General features: G+C 37.1%; 2 protein-coding genes across 4 annotated transcripts; both read right to left on the bottom strand.

The window, feature by feature from the left end:
• Positions 1-335: 335 nt before the first annotated feature.
• Positions 336-3,016, bottom strand: phlda1 (pleckstrin homology-like domain, family A, member 1). The gene has a single exon (XM_058773488.1). The coding sequence runs from the start codon at positions 2,902-2,904 to the stop codon at positions 2,476-2,478; it is 429 nt and encodes a 142-aa protein (XP_058629471.1). The 5' UTR covers positions 2,905-3,016; the 3' UTR covers positions 336-2,475.
• Positions 3,017-4,367: 1,351 nt separating this feature from the next.
• On the bottom strand, positions 4,368-23,726 carry nap1l1 (nucleosome assembly protein 1-like 1). Of its 3 annotated transcripts, none has more exons than XM_058773279.1 (15): positions 23,605-23,726; positions 20,943-20,980; positions 19,355-19,440; positions 14,803-14,905; positions 14,394-14,535; positions 13,011-13,103; positions 12,764-12,892; positions 10,498-10,569; positions 10,282-10,421; positions 10,060-10,205; positions 9,937-9,956; positions 8,812-8,934; positions 8,692-8,724; positions 8,561-8,611; positions 4,368-5,558 (listed from the first exon to the last, which is right to left on the bottom strand). In XM_058773279.1, the coding sequence occupies exons 2-15, from the start codon at positions 20,957-20,959 to the stop codon at positions 5,520-5,522; spliced, it is 1,194 nt and encodes a 397-aa protein (XP_058629262.1). In that variant the 5' UTR covers positions 20,960-20,980; positions 23,605-23,726; the 3' UTR covers positions 4,368-5,519. The 3 variants fall into 3 exon arrangements, with proteins under 3 accessions (XP_058629262.1, XP_058629263.1, XP_058629265.1); XM_058773280.1 differs by having other exon boundaries at positions 13,023-13,103; XM_058773282.1 differs by lacking the exon at positions 4,368-5,558 and adding an exon at positions 7,033-7,053.
• Between the last annotated feature and the right edge of the window lie 2,308 nt (positions 23,727-26,034).

Raw genomic sequence — 26,034 nt, 5'->3', positions numbered from 1 at the left:
AGTGACCGTTTGAAGTTAAAGTGCATTAATGATGGAGTTGTTTCTTACAAACATGCAGCTTTATGTTAACTGATGGACTGGAGAGTTGTGGATTACTTTTGGATGATTGTGATGTTTTTATCAGCTCTTTGGACTCTCATTCTGACGGCACCCATTCACTGCAGAGGATCCATTGGTGAGCAAGTGATGGAATGCTACATTTCTGCAAATCTGATGAAGAAACAAACTCATCTACATCTTGGATGGCCTGTGGGTGAGTAAATTTTCACTATTCCTTTAAAGTAACCACAAAATCCCTAAAACACACCACACTAAGCAAAGACAAAGATGCAATGTTCATTTGAAATGGAATGTATATTTCAAAGGTATGAAAGTGGCATTCGCACCAGCTCAGGGAACGATGGCGTTCCATTAACAAAACACCATTTTCACACAAGCAAACTTCAGCTCGATCGCACGCAAGACTCGACAGCAGAGCATCGGGACATTTCTGATGAATCAACAACATCCAGTCGACATCCGTCGCCATGCATTTGACTTAGAAAAGATTTATGCAACACAATATTGATCAGATCAACATGCTCAGTCAGGATAGAGGCCACAATTAATATGGTGGAAATAAAAACGTGACTTTTCCAGCATTCTTCCCATTTCTGCACAGTCTTGTTTTCACTGCATCACATATGGCGTCTACACTGACTGAGATCAGAGGTTGCAATGATTGAACCTTAAAGTACAAGTTACGTCATGTCAACATGATGTAGATGCAAATGTTTTGACATTCTTTGGTTTGAATAACAACAAAAAACAGTTGGTCAAACAAAAAAAATGAAAATCAAAAGCTTATTCTGAGATTCTGAAATGCATCAAGTGTACTTTAAAAAACATAACCCAACATTCAGATATGCAAATGACCTGTTACAAAAAATATGTACAAATAAATACATAATCGGATGCAGAGTTCATGGCCACATTCAACGCTGTGCATCTCCAGTGAGAGACTGTGAATGAATGAATGGTGGTGGATCTGTCAGGATCAGTCTGCAGTTTTCCAGTGTGACACTGAGTCTCTATAAAATCCCTGCAAACACGCATGCAGACTGCGATCTGGACCGGAACAGATTGGCCTTTCAGGTCTCCCGGAAGATATCGATTGCATGTCTGGAGCCGCACAAACCTGACAAATGCAACTGCGCTGAAATGGAAAGTAATGGTGGCATTTCTGTCCGAGCCAGACGAACAATGACGTATTGAAGGCATTTCACATATACAACCCATGAACATGTAAGGGAGACCGGGGCTAGTTGTCACACCTTTTACTCCAGCGTACTCCAGTCAGTCAATGAATACAGACTCTAAAGTCATTGCAACAAAAATCATATGAGCATGTACACCATTCCTGTCTAGAAAATACAGTTCATTAAATGAATAAAGTGGGGCATGTTGTCACAATGGGAACATTCTTTTTGTCTGACACTGATCTGGGGGGTATAGTAAAAAAAAAAATATAGTAGAAAAAAATATACAAAACAATTCATAATTTGTCAAACAAAACAATTCAAGAAAGAGCCAAAAAAACTTGCCCCAACCTGACATTTTTGTAAAGTTCTACTGCCCTGAAAAGACGGTTTCAAATCTACCTTCATTAGGAGTTAATTCAAGATAATTGGGACGTTTTTCCCAGTCAGCTCAATGGCAAAAGTGTCCCAATTTACCTGAAATCAAGCCTTTATATTTGACTCTTACCTTATAAATAAATGTGACCATGGACCACGAAACCAGTCATAAGGGTCAATTTTTTTCCATTGATGTATGGTTTGTTAGGATCGGACAATATTTGGCCGATACACAATTATTTGAAAATCTGGAATCTGAGGGTGCAAAAAATCTAAGCATTGAGAAAATCGCCTTTAAAGTTGTCCAACAGAAGTTCTTAGCAATGCATATTACTAATCAAAAATTAAGTTTTGATATATTTACGGTAGGGAATTTACAAAATATATTTACATAATATCCTAATGATTTTTGGCATAAAAGAAAAATCGGTCATTTTAACCCATACAGTGTAGCTATTGCTACAGTTATACCTGTGCTACTTATGACCGATTTTATGGTCCAGGATCACAAATCCCATTGTGGTTTCACAGTTCACCAAACGCCTACTACCCCAAAATAAATCTCTCATTTGGACGGCAGAATTCACAAAACTGATCCTAATTTAAATCTGTTTTGTACTATATGTTTATGCGTTCATGCAAACGGATTTTCCACTCTGAACGTCGCTGTGACAACTTGCCCCGGCCCCCGTACACCCTCTGAGAGTAGATATTCCCGGTGCTAATTCAGCCGTGATGTCTTTCAATGCACGAAGAGCGTCCGTGCGCGCAAGGTGACACTAAAAAGCGACGTCCGTAATGAGCATCCAGCGCTTTTTACGCGCGGTAACGTCCGTCGATATCGCCGCTCTCCGGCGTCCTACTGCGCGTTTCGGAGAATCTTCTGCGCGGAGACCACGAGCAGCTGCTGCTGCTTCTGCCGGCTTGACTTGACGGCCAGGATCGCCTGGCGGTTCTTGTACTGGACCATCTGCAGCGTGATCTCCGCGTTCCAGCCCTCGTCCTGCGGGCATCTGAAGTCGATCTCTCGGCCCTCGGACATCACCACCGTGAAGTACACGTACTTGCCCTTGCGCTCCACGCAGTCCACCGTCTTCATGTTGGCGAAGTGCAGCTCCTTCGCCTTGCAGCCGGTGTCGTGGTGGTGCTGGTGTTTGGGTGGGTGAAGCACCAGTCCTTCTTCGGTCAGCACGCAGCGCTTCTTCTTCCACAGCTGCAGCAGACCGTCGCTGCGCTTCTCCAGCGCGCCCTCCTTCAGCACCGCGCCGCCGCCGCCGGACTCCAGCATCGCCTCCGATCGCGCATCAAACGCTCCGGGTTTTGGACTGAGGGTGGGTAGGTTTGAGCCGATGGATGGATGGATTGACGGAGGTCTGAGAGGAGTGTGATGATCGGAACGGAGCGCGCACGGGGGTTTTCTCTCACGCGAGGACCGCCCACTGCACGCGCTCAACTCAGCAACATCAGCGCGCACGCACATACACACACGTTTGTTTCTGTGAATTGTGGGGACTTCTATTACTTTTATACTGACCAAACGATATTTTTTATCCCCTAACCCTTACAGAAAACATGTTTGCATTGTTACACTTTCAAATAAACATTTACTATTTTTAATCAATTTTTTTCCCCCTCGTGAAGACTGCAGGCCGTTCCCCACAATGTCAAAAATTCGAGGTTTTACTATCCTTGTGGGGACATTTGGTCCCATCAGTGTAGCATAAACAAGTAAACACATACACACACTCTCGAGTTCATCATGGATATTATGTAACTTAATGGGAACAATAAAAAAACATTTTGAAAGCGTAATACTACATAAATTAAATACTGCAACAGCACTATATAAAACAGTACGATTTTAAACTAATATCGGAATAAAAAATACCAATAAACAATGTTACATTTAAAACCCAACTATTTTAAAACAAAATCATTTTAGTTTTTCCCCAGATTTAAATAGTTATAAAATACTAAATGGCAATACAAAGAGGATTTAATAATGTGCGCTCATCAGGGTTATTATAATTAACGCAAACCAGAACTTAAATTAAAACCATAAAAATCCCATAAACTGAAATAAAATTTAAATAATATTCCAGCTTAACGTCAATTAGTGTACTAAACAAAAAAAAAAAAAAAAATTTTTTAAAAGGGAAAACAATGCTCTGAACTTAATGAAAATGGAAAAAATAAAACAAGATTAAAAACATTAGCAAAAACAATAATAGTATCTAAATACTATAAAAGCACTGGTAAAAAATAAACGAAATACAGCTCATTTTAACAAGACTATGTAAAACCATCCTAATTTAACACTTTTGCAATGTTTATGATTCAAATAAATACTGCATTCTCCATGAGACCACAAGCCAAAAAAATTAAAGTTATTAAATCATTGTGGACAAGTGCAATCCCCCTCCTTCCATTACAAATTTACACAGAGATGATCATTTGGTATTCTTAGCAACATTAATGATATATAAACCAATTACTCATTTAATTGCATCTTTTGAAATAAGTAACAAACCCATTACATCTTTATTATAGAATGAAGTCAAAATTGATCATGAGTGCTCAAATTTAATTCAGGCAATTTAAACTCCACGTTGCCGCCTAGTGGCGCCATTGAATGATTACAAATATTCACCCATTAACAAATCATCATAAAACTGGTGCTTAAATTACAACCTTAAGTCTTTGGTTAAACTAATAAGCTTTACACATGAACAGAAGGAGACAGACCAAGGCTTGCACGTTTTACCAATTTATTTTTCATGAATATACATCCACGTACAGTTATTGAGTACATTAGTATTTTGTAGCATGGCATTTTGCTTTGACAACAGCTGTTGAGGGGAACCAGAAAGACCCCTGCTGCTTCAACCGCTCACCAGACACAACTAACTAACCGGCGATCCGGACAGAGCCGGGCCATGAGACACGGGATACTGCGGCGGTGGGGCTTTCCGGGTGAAAATATTGCTCTATCTGCTTCAGACCTGCTGGGCTGCGCTACGAGTGAGAGGAGACGAAGACGACCTTCCTCTGAACACATACACACACACAATCTCTCTCACACAAACACACACACCCCTTCACAGTGATAGGCCTGCCAAACAGAGGTGGTGTTTCACCACAAACATCACTCAGGGCCGAGCTCAGAAAGCAGCCAATCAGAGACTAGCTAAACTGGCTCCTCCAATCAGGTTCTCTCCTTCAAAGTCTAATCCTCCAATGAGGTCGCTCGGATCGTTGCGAGCACATTCCGTGGAGCAGAGAACCCACCTGAAGAACGGCAAGCCAGCTGAAAGTTAAGCATTGGTCGAATCGACGGGAAAAAAATAAAATAAACTTTACGGACACATGACAAAAATACAAAGTGCTCATAGAAAAGAAAGGAGTCATGCAGCAGAGCGCCGACGGAACGGATGTGGAATGTGCATCAGTCTCCACCGAGCTTTAAACGGCCTCCCAACCTAAAACAGCCAACGTTTTCGTGGAATGTTAACTGAATGAATCGCTGTAAACCGGACCGTCTTTCCACAGCTGTTGTCTAAGAGCAATACAAAAGACTTCACGAGAACCCAACTAGTTTAGCGGTGAAGAAACGAGTGTCATGCGTCGAGGGATTTTCTGCATTCTAACTATTTATACAGAGAAAAAGGAAAATGAAAGAAACCGGTCTAGTAAAATACTATGCGTCATGAGCCGTGGCTCCCGATAGAGGAGTTGTGTGTGGTGGTTTTTTTCTTTTTTTTGTAACAAAAATCTCGAAACCCTTTTATTTAATTTTTCAATTATTTCTACCAAGAAAAATACAAAACATTGTAAGGCGGTAAGTAACTATGTTTGTTTGAAGCCGTTACAGTGTAGGGGATCCTGAAGGAGGTGGTGCCGCCATCACTGCTGTTTGCACTCCTCTGGAGGGTTGGCATCCTTCTGTGAAACAAACCAACAGAGCGAGGAAGAGTTACGTATTTTGCAGACAAAGTATTTCCATTGTTAAAACAGCTCAGGCTTTGAGTCCCTAAGTGTTTCAGCCAATCAAATCACACGGCAACAAATTAAGGGTCGTAGGGCCCTATGATTTATGTGATGGGAGAAATTGCGGAATTTAGTCACAAGTGGAATTTACAGTGTAACTTCATAAGCATTTTACCCTTGTTTGATAATCACCACATATACACAAAAGGGGTCTGTGCAACCTTTCACCAGCACTTTTCAAACTTCTCAAATTATTAAAACAAGGAATAATCAATTCTTCCCCCATGTTTTAATTTTAAAAGTAAACCTGATGTGCAACTAAGAAACTTTAATTCTCATTTTAAATTGCTAATGTTTCACACCTTTGTTTGATCACCCCCATTTGATTAATTTGCATTGCATAAAACCAGATCTCTAAATAATTTCTGAGGAGATTAACCATTTATTAAAATTACTGTAAAAATAAATGAGAATGCAGAAAATGTTAAGTCAAAAAATTTAATTTGAGGTCAAGTAAAAATGGATTTCATAAGGCCGTAAAATAATTTGAACAACTTTTTTTTTTTTATAACTACAAAAATGTAATTACTAATTAGTTTAAGCAGAACCCCTAAAAATGTAAATTTATTTAAAATGGGGCATCCAGAAAAGTTGAAATAAATAAAAAGATAAATCAGGGATAATAAAAATGGATTTCATAAGGCCCTAAAATATAATTTGTTGAACAGAATAAGTTGTTAAATTGTATCGGATTAATTAGACTTTTCAGAACTAAACAAAATGTAATTAAATTGAAAATTGGAATAAGACAAATAAAATAAGGGATAATAAAAATGGATTTTATAAGGCACAAAAATGTTAAACTTAAATTGCATAAGTTTCATGTTATCAAGACATACTTTTTAAATTACAAAAATTAAACAATTTGAGAAACAAAAATGGATTTCATAAGGCCTCGAATGTAATTAGTCAAACTTAAGAAACTGAGGAAAACTACTTGATAAACTAGACAATTCTTGATTAATACAATTTAACCATTAAATGACGACGCAGAAAAATTAAAACGGAAATAAGAAATGAATTTGGGGGGAGGGGGGCAATGAAACCGATTCATAGGGCCCTAGGGATGGCACAGCAATGACTGACACTGGTTTCCACCAATGGCATGACAGAACGAGCGCAGCCGGTCTTTTCCACCCTCAGTGTGAAAAGACTCCAGCGGGGAACAAGTCAAACCGGGGTTTCATTTGGAGAGCAAACCGGATGCTTCAACATACAGAAACAATACAGATGCTAATGGAAACTCACGATGGTTAAAGAGAGGAAACAAGCACAAGTGTTAGTGGTCAGTGTGGGGAATGATGGGAAGGGATTCAAACGCAACAGGAGGGTCACATTAATTCATGAGCGTTACCTACCAGGGCAGGGTTACTACAGACATCACTTATACCTAGTGAGGAGAAATTTAGAGAGGAACTCAAATTCAGAGAGGTGCCAAAGTGCTTGAAATGTTAACATGTTAATCATGTCTTCGCTTACAAAAGTCAATCCTACTGTAATTCTGTTTGATTAGTCAAGTGCATGCTTTGAGTAAAGATGAGACTGGCATGCTTTAGACAGATGTTCGTGAACAATGCCGAGAAGATAAACCTGCAGTGATGCTTCAATCCCATCCAGAACAGACATTTGGTTGAACAGTGAAGTATTGTGTATAATATTCTCAAATTAAACCAAGAAGGTAGAGCTGCACGATGAACTGAAATAAAAACGAAATTGCAATATGCAAAGAAATTAAAGTTTACTTTTGCAGAGTGAAGAGTTAAATTAAGAAATTAAGTCAGCCATATATATTAGCATTGTAACTTTATGGTTTAAAAATATTACATTTCTTAAATACTCAAGTTCATCATCATCTCTTAATACTAAATTTACAGTGAAATTAAAATGGAGTATTTAAATTAATAAAAATATACAAAAAAATATTACTATTATAATTGTTTAAAATTACATTTAATACAATAATAGAAAATAAAATTTCCCATTTAAATTTTACAGTGAAATACTATTACAGCAATACTTTGTATTTATTTATATTTTTAAAATATTACTATTGTAATCTCACTGTAAAATTATACAAATTGAGCATAAGAAATAATTTCTGAAAGTTAACTTAAGTCTACTATTTCAAGTAATATTGTTTGCTCAATTAATTTCTATATTTTGTTATTCATATTTTTATTATTTTTGTTATTATTACTACAACATAGCTATATCGATTGTCAAAAAAAGTGCAACCCAACAAGCAAGCCTCTCAAATCACAACCAAAAAAATAAATAAAATTTCAATTTCATTTGTCCCCAAATCATGCAGCCCTACAAATGATGAGTTCAGTAACAATGGAAGAAAAGCATCCATTAACATTCCGACCCTGAACTTTGACCCCTTGAAGAAAGCACTGGTGCATTACTCAACTATGCTCAGATTCAGAGGAAGAAAAAAAAATTAACTAAAAATAAAAAATTAATTAAAAAGGGAAAAGGAGGGTGAAAATGGACCATTAAAATTGACCTCCGTAGAGCAGTGTATATTCAATGCTGTTGCTTTAGATGTGCTACTAGGAGTTTTAGAGCAGAGAAACAAAAATACCCACAGAACTGCAGTGTAGTATTTATAAATCAGGGTTAAAGGTCTGACGTTCACAGAGCTGCTGCAAACACTGCGGTCATTTATCTACTCGGCAGAAAATGATCTGTTCTCAGTTGGATTTCTCTCTCAAAATGACAGTAAATAAAGCAGAAGTTAATAAATTGTGAAGAACTGTTTTTTGGCAGGAAATCAGCGTTTGAGGGTGAGAGAGGCAGAGATGCATGAGTGGAGGTGACGGTATGTATTCTGTATGTTGAGATCTCAGTACCAGCCTGCCGTGAGGAGCACTGATGGACGTCTGGACTCTTACCTTGGGCTCATAGTCTGGATCATTCTCCTCGTCGGCCTCCTCTTCACCCTCCTGCAAGTTACAAACGCATCAGTTTACAAACATCTAGAGGAATAACGCTGATAAAAACAGACAAACAGAAGACAACTAACCTCATCATCAGCTTCCTCTCCCTCCTCGTCATACTAAAAAACACAAACACAGCGGGGTCAGATGGTTGGAAATAAAGCATCGTTTGACTTCATGACAGAGGAAGGCTGCTGTTCACTCACGTCATCGTCGTCATCTTCGATGGCCTCGCCAGTGAAGTATAGCACTGCCCTGGGCACGATTCGCTCGCGGATGAAGTGACCGATCTCAAAGTCTGCTGCTAACACGGCCTCTGAGTCCTCGTCCTGAACACACAGCAAAAACAAACCATCAGAGACTCTTATAACAGTGAGACTTCATGATTACCAGCCAAAATAACATTCAGCAATCTGATAAATCAGTCATGCACAGGGCCTAGAATTAACACTCACCAAGCACCAAATAGGAGGTAAAAAACAAAAAAAAAAAACAGCAAGTGTATGAAACTGTGTTACTCAGCAGTTGGCTGATAACATCTTTTGATAATTCTAGCAATGCAACCGTTTAGTGTGATTATCAAATTGCAAAGACTGCATCGTAATGTATACATATGCGAGTTTGAGTCTCTTACAACATGGATTTGAAAATGCAACGTGAGCCAAACGTCTTCCCAAACTTGTAATGAGAAAAGTTAATAAATGTTATCAACATAAGAGAAGCAATTCAAAAGATGTTGCCCTTTGATTTTGCGCCAAAATAAGGTTAACATTTGAAATTAATGTTTGAAAGTCATGAATTATTTTACTGTTATATTAAAAAAATAAAATAAATAATACTAGTAATAAGCAGTATCATACAAATTAAAATGAATCGGAAATACTTTAGTTCAACAGTTTTACAGTGTTATTTCTTTGATAAAATTGTGTGATTAAATAATCATAATAAAAATAGTTATAGCAGCAATTACACATTTCCCTAATTTGTTATGCCCTCTAAAAAAAAAAAAGAAAAAAAGAAATGAAATGAAATGGTTTCATGGCCAGTAAATTCTCTGAAGTCAATTGCCATTGGAAGATGTGGCAAAAAGTTAGTTTTTGGCCCTGGCCATGCATATCAAAATTTAAGTGTATTAATTTTACTCTGCGAAAACAGAGTAAATTCAAGTCACACAATTAACAAGAAGCTACATAAGGCTAAATATTAAGGTGATACTTTAAAATACATCAGTTATAAAATCGTTGTCCATTTAGGTTAAAAAAAAAAAAAAAAAAAAAAGTGTGACCAAACATTAATTAATTTCATGGCTAGGAATAAAATCAGTTACTCACCAGTTCACCACTTTCTGGAACTGTAAAGAAAAGAAAGTTTATTATCAGCAAATGCTATTCTACTAAAATAATATAAACAAGTAAACAAACTGACACATGGATAATCAGTGATGTGGTAGTTACCTTCAGGCGGAGAGAAGAAATTGAAGAAGGAATCATTGGGTACCGTCTTGGTGACCGTCCTCACTGTGCCACGTCCCTTATGTTTCTGTTTCTTCTTAATGGTTTTCAATGTGACGTTCTTTCCCTTAACCCAGTCAATCGTGCACCTGAAAACAGAGTAAGTCTCTATTGTAACTAATGTTGTCAAAGCTAACAGAGTGAAAGTCAAGGGTTGAGCCGTACCCCGTGCAGCCCATAATCTCTGGTCCATCGAAAGAGAAGGGATCCGACTCGTCTGGCTCAGACCTCATTTTGTAGGTCTTTGTCAGGACTGTGTTTGTGAAGAAATCGTTGGGTTCAAAGTGGAACTCTAATGTGAAACTCTGAAAAGAGACCAAACTGTGAGTAAACTGTGAGATTAAGACATCAGACAGGAGAGAAAGAGACTGTCAGACTCACCATTGGTTGGCCTGCATCTGAGAATTTTACTTTAATATCTTGTAAGTGCTTAAGGATTGGTTCATCATGTTCCTGGATAGGAAAAACAAAATAAATGAAACTCTTCTAAATACTAAAATCAGTTCCATAAGTTCTTAAAAAAAACATTCTAAAGTAGATAGATAGATAGATATTAGACACTTCCTGCTGTGTTTATTATTTTTATTCTTCTCCGAAATGAACGTGTCAAACTTGAGTATTCTTTTCCGGTGAAACGTCGAAATTTGTCAGGCTTTACTGCCCTGTTTCATATCTATTAATGACCTACACTAGACCCTATGAATTAGTTAAATATACAACACTTCTTCCATTTCCATCAACCATGCCAAGAGCACTTCGTGCATGAGAGTCAATCAGTGCAGAGAGAGATAGAGATAGAGAGAGAGATAGGGAGAGAGATAGAGAGAGAGAGAGAGAGAGTGCGGGTCTAGTCGACTAGACGGTACAGCTCCTACTAGTCGACACTGAAAACAAGTCGATTTCACGAGAGAGAGAAAAAAAAATAAACTAAAAAAAAATGATCTTATCAAATTACCATCATTTTAACGTTACATTTAAAACATTTTAAATAAGTTAAACTTTTGAAAAATACATATCAAAATATTTAAACAAATCTCTTTAAAAGCGTATCTGGGCGGAAACTCGTTCTCTTCATGTCAGTTGCGGCAAGCACGAAATGACCAGCGAAGAACCAGCAAGGTGTGGGATTATTTTGAATTAGATGGAAAGGGAAAAGTTGTGTAAACTGTAATGTCAAATTGGCTTACAATAACTATGATTGCGTAATCATATTCAATACAGGCACGTATGTGTTAGCTTGGAGGCAGCCAAAGCCAGCAAATGTCAATCATGTCATACACTACAACCCGCCGCTGCGGTCCACGATCCCATCCGCGCCGTCTATTCCTCTAAACGAAGACCCACGTCGGTGCTGGTGTGGGATTTCCAGGCTCTTTTCGAAACTGTCTGCTTGCTTGTAGTTATCTCTCTGCGTGCCTGTGACTTCAGTTCCTGCCAAGCGTGTTTTTTGTTTTTTTTCCAAGTGCAGAATCGCCTCTAGTCCCGTCTTTCGCCAGACCACGTTAAATTCACTGAACAAATGCACATGGTCCGAGTAAGACGAGCATTGTTTTGTTTTTAGACAATATAGCCAACATGAAGTACATTTTTAAAAGCCGTTTTAATGCTATTCCTTTATAAACTTTCCTATTGTTTTTGACTTGTGTTTTAATGTGTTGGCTAACGTTATATGAAAATGAATTCTGTCAGTCTATTGACTGATTTGCCATTTCTGCATTGCTCCAGCCGATCTGAATAAATAAGCTATGCACTGGTTTATGTTGAGTGTATGCTCTTCCCTTTTCTGTTGAACGACCGCCTAAAATTAAATAACACGAGGCAAACATACGGCATAATCGTGACCTATTTTTAGCAGAATTCATTGAGGGATTTGACAGCGTGATTCAAAGATGAAGTATTTCAAGTGTAAGCTGTTATATAGACACTCAGTTTTTTTCTTTTGCCATTTTTTGGGGGTTTCTAGCTTTTAGACTAGTCGGATAAAAAAACTTCCATTTAAACGACAGTCAAATTAGTCGTAGCACACATCCCTTACACATCCCTCACACATAAAAAAAAATAAAACTTTCAGCTATATAACATTATGATTGATTACTACAATATTTACTTTTGGTCTTTGATATTTGTGAAAAATATATTCATTTCTAATTAATATCTTTGCATTTAAATATAATTTTTTTTTTTTTTTTAAACTATATAAATATTAAATATAATTTAAAAATATATACACAACATATATATTACAGACTATATATTATAATACAGTTGATATAACATTTACTTTTGGCCTACGGCCTTTAATCAAGTTTGATATATGACCATTTGTATTAAAGTTTGGACACAACTGTTCTAAAGAAAACGATATTTAACAAAAATGTAAGTGACATTAACCAGCCAAAATTAAATTAAACATTAAATTGAGTGAAACAGAACACAGTTGCATCATTAGAGGCAAACAGCTTCACCATGTCTGTATCTTCAGCTAAAAAGGATGCATGGTGCACTTTTGCACCACAAGATGGCAGCAAGGACATTTTCCAAAGAGAAATCTCCCACTGTAAATACCCATGATGCATGACCTGCTTTTGAACACTACTACACTCACAATCTCTCCCTCATGTGCCCGCGTTTGCCCGTTCTCCCCTACCTGCAACATTTCGCTGAGAAGGTCAACGTTCTTGAAAACTGTGAGCCAGAATTCTGGGATTCCTTTCGGGTCTTCCTTCTCCTCATCTTTCTTCTCTTCCTCCACTTTGGCCTTTTCCTTCATTTCCTCCTGATGAGGACAAAGACCAATATATAGAGTCAAGCTATGACTGAACAACACAGCATATTATACAGTATTACGTAAATGAGGTGGTATTTGAAAGCATGCAGGTATGGATCACCTGTACCTGCTTACTTACTGTCAGCTCTTCCTCTTCATCTGGTTTCCACTCACACTCCTCATCTGTGGGTTCGTATGCTGCTCTCACGATATCACTCCGCTAAAGACAGTTTTTAAACATTAATGAGGCTTTTCTAGAAGTTAAAACTAAACTATTTAAAATGTAGTGAATTAAACTATTTAAATCAACTACACAAAAAATAAACCGACGTCGCTGTACGGTTTATGTCCAAGCAGGGTTATTGTCATAATAAAATTTGCTTTACTAACAAAAATAAACTCAAAAGAATATTACTGGCCCTTCACAAACATGAACTCATATTCAATAAATAAACCTAAAACAATTAAATGAATATGAACTAAAAAAATGTGTGACCCTGGACCACAAAACCAGTCTCAAGTCGCTGGGGTATATTTGTAGCAATAGCCAAAAATACATTGTGTGGGTCAAAATTATTGATTTTTCTTTCATGCCAAAAATCATTAGGACATTAAGTAAAGATCATGTTCCATGAAGATATTTTGTAAATTTCCTTCTGTAAATATCAAAACATAATTTTTGATTAGTAATATGCATTGCTAAGAGCTTCATTTGGACAACTTTAAAAGCAATTTTCTCAATATTTAGATTTTTTTTTGCACCCTCAGATTCCAGATTTTCAAATAATCGTATCTTGACCAAATATTGTCCGATCCTAACAAACCATACATCAATGGAAAGCTTATTTATTCAGCTTTCAGATAATTTATAAATCTCAATTTTGAAAAATTGACATTTATGACTGGTTTTGTGGTCCAGGGTCACATATATACAAAAATATTACTTGGGGAAAAAAAAATAAATAAACATTCACTCCTAATAATAATAAAAAAAAAGTTCAATTATAAAAAATAAACTGCAAAAACAACAAATTACTAAAACTAAAATAACAGCAGAAAATAAATTTATATACATGCATAAGAATAAACCGCCACATGAACTAGACTTTATGCTGACACAAAAATACACTTGTACTGTAAGACTTAAAGTCAGTAAACTTGTTTTAAATTTTATTTTGAAGGAGGCCATCTTTTAATTGAGCCTCTCAGACATCACTATTCCACTGGGAGTGTGAGCGAGAGCTACAAGAGAGGATAAACAGCTATAGCTCAGGTTTTATTTTCTGTAAGACATCTCTCTGGCTGCCGTTTGTCTCTAGTGTCCTTGATTGACCACTTGGTGTTTGCTGCAGTTGGAAACGCTGAAACAGCAGGTCAATATAACTGCTTTACCGTACTGTACCGTCAGCCTTCTGGCACACATCTTAAATCGCACCTCTTCCAAGAACAAAGCCACAGTTTTTCATTTTGGAGGATGGGCAGCAGAAATGCATTGGTTTTTAAATCTCACCTTGTCGAAGAGAGGCTGATACAATGCGGCATATTTTCGCTCCAGTTCGTGCACTTCTTCGTAGAACTTTGCTTCGATGTGAGCGCATTTGACCTGGAGGTTCTTAAGGGCATTAACACGTCTCTTCACCACCTTTGGTAAGCTGCGCAGACACCACAAACAATGTCACACGGTACAAATGACACACTGCTGATGATTCATGAATGACTCAGGACCATTGTTTTGTATGGAGTGAGTAAAAAGAGATGCTTGACATTTGGTTGGCACCTTCCAGAAAGGATTCAGGGAACAGGATCGAGCCAAAATTAGAAACATTTAATTCAGTCGGTGTTGGCAAAGTAGGGAAATTAGATGCAGCCAATGGGAAACAAAGGAGCTATTTGAAGTTGTGCTCTGCGTGGGCACGTACCTCTCCATGTACCCTGAGGGAGATCCCACGAGCCCATCCAATCTCTCCTGCAGCGCCGCAAGAATCTGAGGGTTCTGCATCATCTGCATCGTCAGCTGACGTGCTAAAATCAGAGCGAACACCCATCAACTGACGCTCACAGCAGGAAGCCATTACAAATCACGCTCAGCATCACAGAAGCACCAAAGAATAACGAAGGGCGGAGACTGACATTTATATTAACCATTAGTGATCGACCGCTATTTTTTTTTTCTTTTATATATAACCGATACCAATTATTTGCATGTTTATGTGCCCGATAACCGATATTCAGAACCGATATTTACGGTTATAAAGTAAATAAATAACTGAGTGAAGTCAATCCATACTTCACTTTGGTTTTTCCTCCTTTCAGTCATCTTAAAAAAAGGTTGAAAATTAACAGTCTTTCATGTTAAATTTAATCTTCATATTACAACAATAAAAATATTTAAAAAAGCATCAGTGTCAACACTGATATTAACAATAAGCAAAATAAATGTAGAATGTCTAATGTTTTCAAATGGAGAAAATAAATGAACAGGAGTCATAATTTCAAACTACACTTTTAAACTACAGTTTTAGGTTTATAAGCTGTTTAATAGGTTAGAGAGTGCAGAATAATTCACTGGATAGTGTTAATTCACTGAATAATATTCTCTGGAATATTGAAATAAAACAAACAAAACGCCGTATTTTAATCGCATTTCTCAACTGGTATGTTATATCAGAATTATTAATATGCTTTTGTCATTCTAGATTATGAAATACCAGCAGACGGTGCGGTTTATCTATGCATTTACACAGAACTATACTCAAATTGCGATCACTCGCGGAGATAAATAATTTCCATAGATGTATTTTAGATGTTTATTAATGAAATAATGGTTATATAGTAAATGTTAATATAATTTTATTTATTTCCAACATGCGCTCATTCATGGCTGCATATTATTTAATTCAGGCAAAGTTACGTCTTTATTGGGACAGACTGACAGCTTATCTTACATGACTCCATGAGTTTGTCTCGATTTCTTAGAGCCAAGCTGCATAAACTGCACATCAGGAATTTATGTAATACATCTAATTTGTGCATTGATGGCTGTTATGTTAAATAAAGTTTACTAACTACAGCAAATCAAGTACCTGCACGCCGTTGTCTCGTCTCCCCTCAGACGCGCTGCAATAGCTATCTGGCACGCAATTCTCAAAACACCCACAAGATGGCGGCGTTTATCAGTGAATCCGATATTACAAAACCGATATCCGATTATGGTAAAATGCTTAAATATCAGGGAAAACATCGGTAAATCGGTCGATCTCTATTAACCATGCCAGTAAAGTACTTGAAATTGAATCAGGTTTACATACAATATTGACAACTCATATACAAAATTAAAAGAAAAATACACTTTAAGGTGTCCTTGTTACACACGTTACATGTACTTACTATTATGTACTTACTTGCATGATTACATGCAAGTAGCCCAACTCAAACCCAAACCATATAGCAAGTACATGTAGTTAATATCACCACATACTTTTTAATGAAAAAAACCCCACTGTAACGAGGACATCTTAAAATAAGGTGTATCTGAAAAATAAATATCCAATAACAAAAAAAGCAAATGAGGTGCCAAGTAATCCAAAGAAATTAAAAAGAAGAATATTAATAATAAAAGACATTTTAAATCTATTTAAAAAAATAAAATAAATAAAATCCACAATCCTGTAATACGTCTCTCAGATCTAGGGCACCTTCTTCACCAAGGGTCAAAAAAAAATGATGCTCTTTTCATCCCAAAAATAAACAGCAGCAAACAGAGGCGAGGTCAACGGGACTGAAGCTATCTTTAATGAGCAAGCGTGCCCCCAGTCCCTATATCAGGGCTATTCAATGAACTTCATTTGAGGGCCGGATTATCGAATTGAACATTTGAAAGGGGCCAAGGGGGGTGGGGGTGGGGGGGGGGTTGTCCCGATCTTTTTCTGGGGGGACCTATAAAATTGTATCAACTGAAAAAGGTTGATAAAATTGTATCAACTGAAAAAGGTGCAGCACTCACTCTTGACGAGATGAAAACTTTAATTAAAATGACGTTTCGGCCATTACCAAGGCCTTCATCAGACATCTATCAAATTGGAAATTAAATTTAAATGCATATTCAGCAGTAAGATTAACTAATATTACCAACAGTAACATCTATAAAAGGTTAACATTAGTGCTGTCTGACATTCAATTAAAATAATCACATTTTTCTGTAATTCATTTAAAAAATGTGACTAAACATTAATGTATTTGTGTTGTCATTTTCACACTGAACTTCCAAATTAATATAGAAACAACATAAAGATGGTATATTTTAAATGTGTTTAATGGCATAATTTATTAGCTTATTAATGAAGTATCATTGATACAAATAATGTTACTGTGTCTCTACTAAATCCATTTTTTCCTTTAATTTTAGCCATTAATTATAGCCATTTAATATTACAGTATTATTGAAATGTTATATTATTTTTAACATGTAATGGGCTTTGAAAAATATTACAACTTTTTGATGTGAACTTAAAACAATCTTCACAAACTATAAATTGTATGCATAAGCTATATTGATTATTCTTTATTGAAGCTACAAAAGCTAATCAGCGAGCAGAGCAGTCGAGTGATTTCTCTTTTTCTTTAGTTCTTTGATTCACATCAATCACAGACTGCAGCAGGTTTCACTTTAAAAGCAGCACCGTTTCTTTAATAAAACCTGATACAACATGACACGGATGTGACGCATATCCAATTTTCTCCAAACTCTTTACAGTCATATCAGTTATAAAATCCTAAATAAGACTGTGTTTAAGAGGCAACTCGCCAAAACCACGTATTTTTACATAATTGTGTGTGGTTTTGTCCATTGAAGCGCTGGCGCGCTTGTCTAAAGCGGCTCAGTTTATGAGTACAGACAAACGCGCAGATTTTCAAACTATACTTCCTGCTTTGATAAAAATCTTCGTCCAGTGTCGGCTCTATTTCTCGCCAGAAGTTATGACAGATAACACGGTCTTTAAACTTGTTTAAACTAACGTTAGAATTGTGGATATCTCATAACTCCCTCACATGAGCGTTTGTCAACGCTGTGATCTATTGATGTTTAGTCTCCGGTAGATTATTGTTATTGCGTCTCTCCCTTTTCTTTTTGGCTGGCCCGGGCCAGTGTTGCCACCTTGTGGACAAACTAATTCGTGCAAGAACAATTCAAGGCGAATGTGCGTACTCTTCCTCGGGCCGGATGAAGATGATTAGCGGGCCGGATTGGGCCCGCAGGCCGCCAATTGAATAGCCCTGCCCTATATTATTTAGTATTAAACCCTCTAATACTCATGGTCCTGCCCAACGGGTCGGTCCAATTGCTAAACACAGCTAAGGTCACTGAGGTTACGGACTGATATCCTGTTACTAAACACAAAAAAACAAAAAAAAAAGTGTGCATGGCCTTTTCCTAATATGAGTCAGCAATAGGAATCCATGACAGACGGCATTTACTTTTCCTCCACAGCGGCCTAGTGAAGAAAACCAGAGCAAAGAGACTCTGGAGTCTAGACGATAAAAACACACCATGAACTCACTGATGGAGAGTGATGAGAAATCTGATTCATTTTAGCCAATCGGATCATCTCTAGAAACTTCCTGAAAGAAATTTGCATTCGGACTGTCGCTCCATGCGTATCTACTTAGCATTTGACATTAAGTGATCAGACACTGCGGTTTTATCAATGCTTTCAATTAAGCTGTATAGTTTCAAGTATCAGAAGTCACTGCAACTTGCGACACAAACCTGACCTGGTTGTGATGATTTGCAATGCAAATAGCAAAAGTTGACTGATCAAACCGTCCTCTCAAATAGGAGCAATAATCGATGGTTTACACAAGAGGTCGTTATTACCAATTAATCAGCACAAATAGTTGCTTTGCTGAACTATCACTTAATGTAAAAATCAATAGCAATAGTTTTTATTTACTCAGTGATACGCAATGCACCGCCAATAAAGGATACTTTGTTTTATAGTTTTCCAAATGTTTCTGTGTTCCTACAAATAACTTATGAAGTAGTTATGTGCAAAAGAAACAAAAGCTAGTTAAAATGTATACACATCTAAAACGTGAGCATAGTAGACATTTATAATAAGAGACGGTGAGTTGATTTTGTCCCATTTATCCCTTATTATTTCTTGTACATTTAAATATTTAGTTTAAAAAAATAAAATTAAAAAAAAGTATAAAGTGATGAAGCTTAGCTAATTTTTGTATTTTAATTACAAAATATCATCATGGTTAAGTCATTACTGTTAATTTTGTAATAAAGTTCAGTACTATTTTACATTACAAGTGAAAGGTTTTCATTCATATCACAGCGATTTGCTAGCCATCGGCTGTATTTTCCGATTTTCGTATCAGCAAAACCAACTACTGGTCAACCTCTTGTTCACACAGGAAATGAGAAGGGGAAAAAAAATGCATGAAATAGTCAAAAGGTCATACCTTTACTGTTGTCTTCCCCAGTTTCCTCTTCCTCCACCTCTTCAACATCCTCCATATCTGCTGGGTCCATTTCAGTCTGGTCTTTACTGTGAAAACACACAATCAGGGATTAAACATTTACCCAACTAGCTTTGCGGGTCTTACGTTTCCGTTCCATCAATGTTAATGCGACTAAGAGACCCGAGAGAGCTAATGTGACTAAGAGAAGTCATATCATGAGCAATCAGCATTTCCTACTTGATAAGAGCTCGGCATAGAAAACAACATTTTCTCTTAGAGTATGTTCATCATCATGCATTTAAACCTATATCTTCAGTGTTAAACGTTAGGCAGGGTCTGAAGCACTGAGCATATCCAATTGTTATCTTGGCTGAAATCAAAATGCAGGTGCGTGTGAAATAGCATCACATCTACAGCACACAGGAAGTTCCTGTGGTGAGTAACAGGTGTATTGCTCGTGTCACAGAAGTGTCGAGTGACTGAACCCCTGGTTGTAGGGTTGCAAACACGTGTTTAGCATAGCATCGACGTTTGTAGGGGCCTTAGGATTTTTGCAATGTGGAAAACGCAGACGGAATTGCGGAATCCAGTTTTAAAAACGGAATTTACAGTTTAATGCGGAATGTCACGGAATTCGTCAAAGTTTGGATGAATTAATCAAAAGTAGGTGATTACACTTCCAGTGTCTGCCATCTCACTAAATGAGGACAAACACATGAAGAACATCACCAGAACTGCTCTGAGAGTACTTCATGGGCATTTTGCAATTTTATATGAGTAGAAGACATTGCGGCAGAAATTCATTATTAAAACCTTGTTTTTTAAAGGAATAATCATACAATATTTCTTCCATGTTTTAATTGAAATAGTAAATCACCTTATTTGCCAAAAAAATAAAGTTTAATTTTCATTAACTAAAAGATAAATTAATATTTTGCGCCTTCATTTGATAACCAAAAAAAAAAAAAACAGAATTTCTGACAAGAAAAAAAAATTAGATAAGGCTATTGTAAGAATAATTCAAATGTGTTTTATGCATTCAAATAATTAGACATGCTAAAAATGTAGAATTGTCACAAAAAGTGGGAAAGAAATAAAACGTTTCATAGGGCCCTAAACACAATTTTTGTTAAACTTTTAATAAATTGTTAAATTGTTTAAGTTTCATGATTAATTAGACATGCTTTTTGATTAATAAAATTTAACCATTAAAAACGAGTCCAGAAAAATGTAAATGAAAAACGGAATTTGGGAAAAAATAAAACGATTTCATAGGGTCCTACGCTTGGGACACCACATGGAGCGTGAAAGCATGCAGACGATGTGTTGCTGCCCCTAGACAGTTTCTAACAGAGAGGAAAGAGGTTAGGACTGGATGGGGTGTTTAGATTACTTTACTGGTCATGTGAGGGCTAATCAAATATCAGCCAAGAGGGGTGTTTATGCACCATTTCCCACAGAAACAACAGACATAAAAGGATTTAAGCAGAGAATGTGAAGGGCCGCCAATACAATAAAGCTGTCAAACTGGGAAACGAGATGACAGAGTGAGAAATAAAAGCTCTTTAATAGGCAAACAAGCACTTACTTGTCAAGATCTGCCATGTTGTTTCACCGTTTTGTTTCCTAGAGGGAAAAAACAGAAAGGAAAATGTTAATGCTGTCCATTATGTTCAACAGCCTCAAGCTAAATTCGGGTCGCTAATGGCCTTGTCGGTCAGGTGACTGTATTAGGATGACTCGGACAGCCAATATGCACAAGTTTAACCATTTAGATGCATAACAGTAGTATCCAGATGTGTCAAAATGTCCAATGATGGTGTAAATGTATTGAAACGCCATCACGCTGCCATCCTCGTGATAGAAAACTTCAGTGGTAGAGATTCAACCCCTGGGGGTTTATGGGATAGATTAGCTTGAAACTTCAAAGGTGTGAACCACTATCTTCAGCTCCGAATCTGACTGGATCCATTTGTCAGAGCCCGACCTGCATACGAGCCAACTCCAACGCACAGTTAGATCAAACACGGGCTCAGACGCCCACATCCAGACCTCCAGCGGCAAGAGCGAGCAACTTCATTCATTCTCGAGCTGATTGCTACAGACAGAATATTCTCAGCCTCCTCTGCTCTTCGCCTGTAGAAGATCAATAACATGAACACCTGACACCACCCTGGCAGCATCCATTCTTGACAGATTTGAAGGTTAATCTCTTCCTCTTTCTGTCTACGTCAAGATCAGACAGCTGAAACCCGTCAATACACACACATAAGAGTTTCCCAAACCATAGCAGCAACAGATCACCTTATTTCACAACAAGACGTCACAATACCGGGACAAAGTTCCTGGCACATATCCTTCAGACTCTGATAACCATTCTTCAGCAATGAAAGCTGACGGCAAGCCTTTAAACCTTGCAAAATCTAGCCAACCCGGGAGCAAAGGTTCAACGTACTTGTTAAAACCTCTTTAGGCTTCCCAAACCTTATGACCAACACATTTCCAAAACTCCGCCATGATTCACTCCAGTCAGTCGTGACTTAGATTGCAGTCAATAGCAATTTCAGGTCTACAATTTAGACTAGATGTGCACGACTTTTCCCACACCTACAGATCACAACTTTAAAAATTCACTGGTTTTTCAGTGTCGTAAGAAGCCCATCTTGTCACTAATTCATGCACAAATTTAAAAGAAAGCAGAAGCAAATAAGACGCATTCAACCAAACTAGAGATCAACATAAAATCAGTTTGACTGATATTTACATTTTTCTACATAACCAGTCGCTCTCAATTTCAGCTCTGGGGAAAATAACGCATTATCTGTGATAAAACAAGATTCAAGATTTCATTTGTCACATACGTAGTTATATGAGATACATAACCAGCAGTGAAATGTAAGTCAGGTCCGCTCCATGAATTGTGCAAAATTTACACAATAAAATTTACTAAGTTACCATAAAATTAACTAATTTTATAAATAATAAAAAAATTTGCAGCAACAAAACCAAACACAAAACAATGCCTTTCCAACACAGAAATGACTGGAAGGAAAACAAACAATTATTATTATTTGTTATCAGATAAAATGCATTTAATTTATATTTACTTCTAAATATATTTGTTTATTATTTACGTAAATATTTTAAACAATTCTTTATTTTTTCTTATTTATACATTTTCAAAACAATATAATTGATCAAACTCTAATGCAAAAAAAAAACCGCGTCAACAATCGTAACAAGAGACTCACAAAAATAAGCCACTCAGAAATATACAATAAAATAAATAGCAGATGAAACATGGTAATACTGACTGACTTCAATTACACAGCATTATTCTATTCAATAAGAGCCTCTGGCAACCCACCAACCACATTTCATACAGATGTGAGGAATTAAACATCAAACTAACCAACTCTGTCCAGGCATTCCTGAAGCTACTATCTAAAACAGCTGTTTAACTAACTGGGTTAATGATCTTGGATTTGATCCACGGGTCAGTGCAGTGGTCAGTTCCCACCAGGCCACATCACCACGTGTTTCCTCCACAGATCCACCGGCTAAAGCTGCTAGCAACACAGCATCCTTATAACCAACCCATCTCAACTAGAGAAGACTAATAACATTAACTTACCAAAGCGCTAAAGACTAGCTTATCAGAAAAACGTCGGAACTTGAACTAGCATGTGTAACGTTACAGACATCGGATAATTTCATCCTAATCATGCTCGAACATGTGCCATACTTACATCTCCACATCCAATTCTCATTAAAAATAGATTAATTAGTTAAATAAACCGGATATTTCAATTTTTTCCGACAACGTGATCAGACCTCCTCCCCACCCCTCCCAAAAAAAAAAAAAAAAAAAAAAAAAAAAAAAAACTTACCCGCCAGATCAGACCAACTATCATCATCATCCTCCTCCCAACAAAAAAAAATACGCTCAAGACAACATTTCCAACTATTGTAACCAATCAAACAAACCTTTAAACATTAAAACCCCAATTTGGTTTGTCCGTTTAACGGCTAAACCCGAATTTATTCGATATTTAAAAGACGAACAGCCATTTTCATCTCCATCATGGAGGAGTCTGTCTCAATGGCTGCTGACTGACGGACTGAGCGCTTAGCTCGCGAGCTAACGTAAACATCTCGATTCGTGTTAAATCTCGACTCAAGTACTGATTTATCTTCTAAATGTACAAAAAGAGGTTTATAAACAGTCCCTCGGCGGTATGTGTTCTTACCGAGAGCCCGATGTGCAGAGGTCTGTCTGAGGCGGTGCTGCTGCGCAGTGAACAGCGCGAGACTCCCGCTCTGATGGCGCTAAAAGGGAAAGAGATCCCGCCGCGTGCGCTCATATACATCTGGCGTCACCACGTAACACAGGTCGCGCTTTTACTAATCCTACTACGGCGAAGGCTAGGCTCATGAATATTAATTACGCACCGCGATGTTCGGCCGCTAGCGCTAATCTCATTGGTTGAAAGGAAGACGTTGGCACGCAAGGGTCTTGCACGTTAGCTAATTAATATTCATAAGCGTAGCCTTGGCCATAGTAGGATTTGGAAATATGCCACTAGGACAACGGCGAGCGCAAAGGGAGGGGCTGCCGGAAATGGTTTAGGGGGGAATGCCATTGTTCCAGAGCGGGATGGGGTGGAGGTTCCCGCCAAAGCGTTTGCTACGAAATATTTTCAAACTAAAATATCTATATCTATCTATCTATCAATCTATCTGGCAAAACAAACTTGGAAACATTTTGTTGAAAGAAACTAATTCTGTGAAAATTTGATAACACTTATTCTTGGAAGGCAATGTGTTAAAGCATTCCTGGGCACTATCAAATTTGTAAGATTATAAATAGAGTCATTGTTCTGTGCGCTTAGAAGAAATAAGACTGGAATGCCAGAAACCTGGAGCAAAAAACTACTCCGCTTAGAAATTAAGGTTATTTTGCACTAAATGGCACTGATTTCACTTAGAAAAACTAAAATACATGGCAGAAAGTGCAGTATTAAACTTAATATTAATAAGCCTTGATCTTTTGAAACAACTGGTTTTGGTAGAGTTTCTATAAAACCTAAAGACCTCTGACTTGACTTCATTGAGCCACAGCGATTTCTGACACTCATCGATTGTTGCTCTAAGAGGCGTGAAACTGGGGAAAACAAAAAAAAAGAAGAAGAAAAAAACAAAACAGGCAACAGAAAGAAATGTTGAGTTTAAAAGCATCCTTAAATATTATAAATGCTCTGAGGAAAGAGACTCGCACCAAACAGACTGCAAAAAACCACCATGCAACAGAAGAAATAATATTAAAGATCAGGAGAGATGACGTCAGTGCACACCTATTTATTTATTTACTTATAATGTTTTATTTATTTAGCACATTCTCGTTAGCCTTTTAATCAGCTTATGATATGCAAATGAGCCTAGAATCTTAGATCAGAGACAAAAATGGTTGCCTGAATATTGAGGCTTAGAAATTATTATTTAAACCTGAAGAGACATGCATGATATCCTTCATTAAGACACATAATTGCATAACTAAGTATTCTTAATGCAGAGATATCAACGTTCGTTCCAAGTTATCTGGTCTTTTATAGCGTTCTCAAAAGCGCCTAGTTTAAATGTTACTGCTGTTCAGAGAACATTTAAAAATAATGTTAACCCGAATGTTAGCAAAATGTTAGAGCATATTTTTGTTAGCTGGGATCACATCATCTGGAGAAAAACAGGCTGTTTCATTACTTCAAGGGAGGACATTCATAGTGAGACAGCTGATATTTAATAACCTACACATGACCTTTTAATCAGCATCCACAGTTTACTGCAGACACAGGTAGCAGAGACTGACTCACAGCCAACAAAAATATTAGCTACGGTCCCAGTGAGTTATGAAAACATTATTTTTGAATGTTCTCTGAATGTTCAAAATGTCCAGTATTTTGAATATTTTAAAAATATTTTTTTTCTTATAAGAACATTCCATTTGATAATTTTGCACATATTATGGGAACGTTACATTTGAATGTTCCCTGAACATTCTGAAACAAGTGGTAACATTTAAAAAACGTTAGACGAACATACAACGTGAGAAACGTCCCATGAATGATGTAATAAATACCTTTTATTAGAACATTATTAAATAACTTTGAATGAAGATTCTATTAAAGTTACTGAAAGAATGTTTGTTCATAACCTTTGTTGAGAGAACCTTGCCAGAATGTTCTGAGAACATTCTCTGTTAGCTGGTAACAAAATCTTTCGAAGGGATAGTTCACCCAAAAATGAGAATTCTGTCATCATTTACTTAGTTGTTCCAAACCTGTGTTTCTTTCTTTTGCTGACCAAACAGTTGACGGTAGCCACTGACTTCCATAGTATAGACAAAAAATACAATGGAGGTCGATGGCTACCGTCAACTGTTTGGTTACCAGCATTCTTTAAAACACCTTTTTTTGTGTTCAACAGAAGAAAGAAACTCATACAGGTTTGAAACAACGTCAGGGTGAGTAAATGACAGAATATTCGTTTTTTTGGTGAACTATCCCTTTAAAGGAATTTCTAAAATCAGATGGGATTCAGGCATTCTATTGAAGCATGACTTGTGCGCTGAACTCTTATTTAAACTGAATATTTCAGCTAATAGCATCTGTGACTCGGGGAATGAA

The sequence above is a fragment of the Onychostoma macrolepis genome, chromosome 04 (genome assembly GCF_012432095.1).
Source record: "Onychostoma macrolepis isolate SWU-2019 chromosome 04, ASM1243209v1, whole genome shotgun sequence".
Lineage (NCBI taxonomy): Eukaryota > Metazoa > Chordata > Actinopteri > Cypriniformes > Cyprinidae > Onychostoma > Onychostoma macrolepis.
The sequence above is the reverse complement of the archived record's forward strand: the minus strand, read 5'-3'. Positions and strand labels throughout refer to the sequence as shown.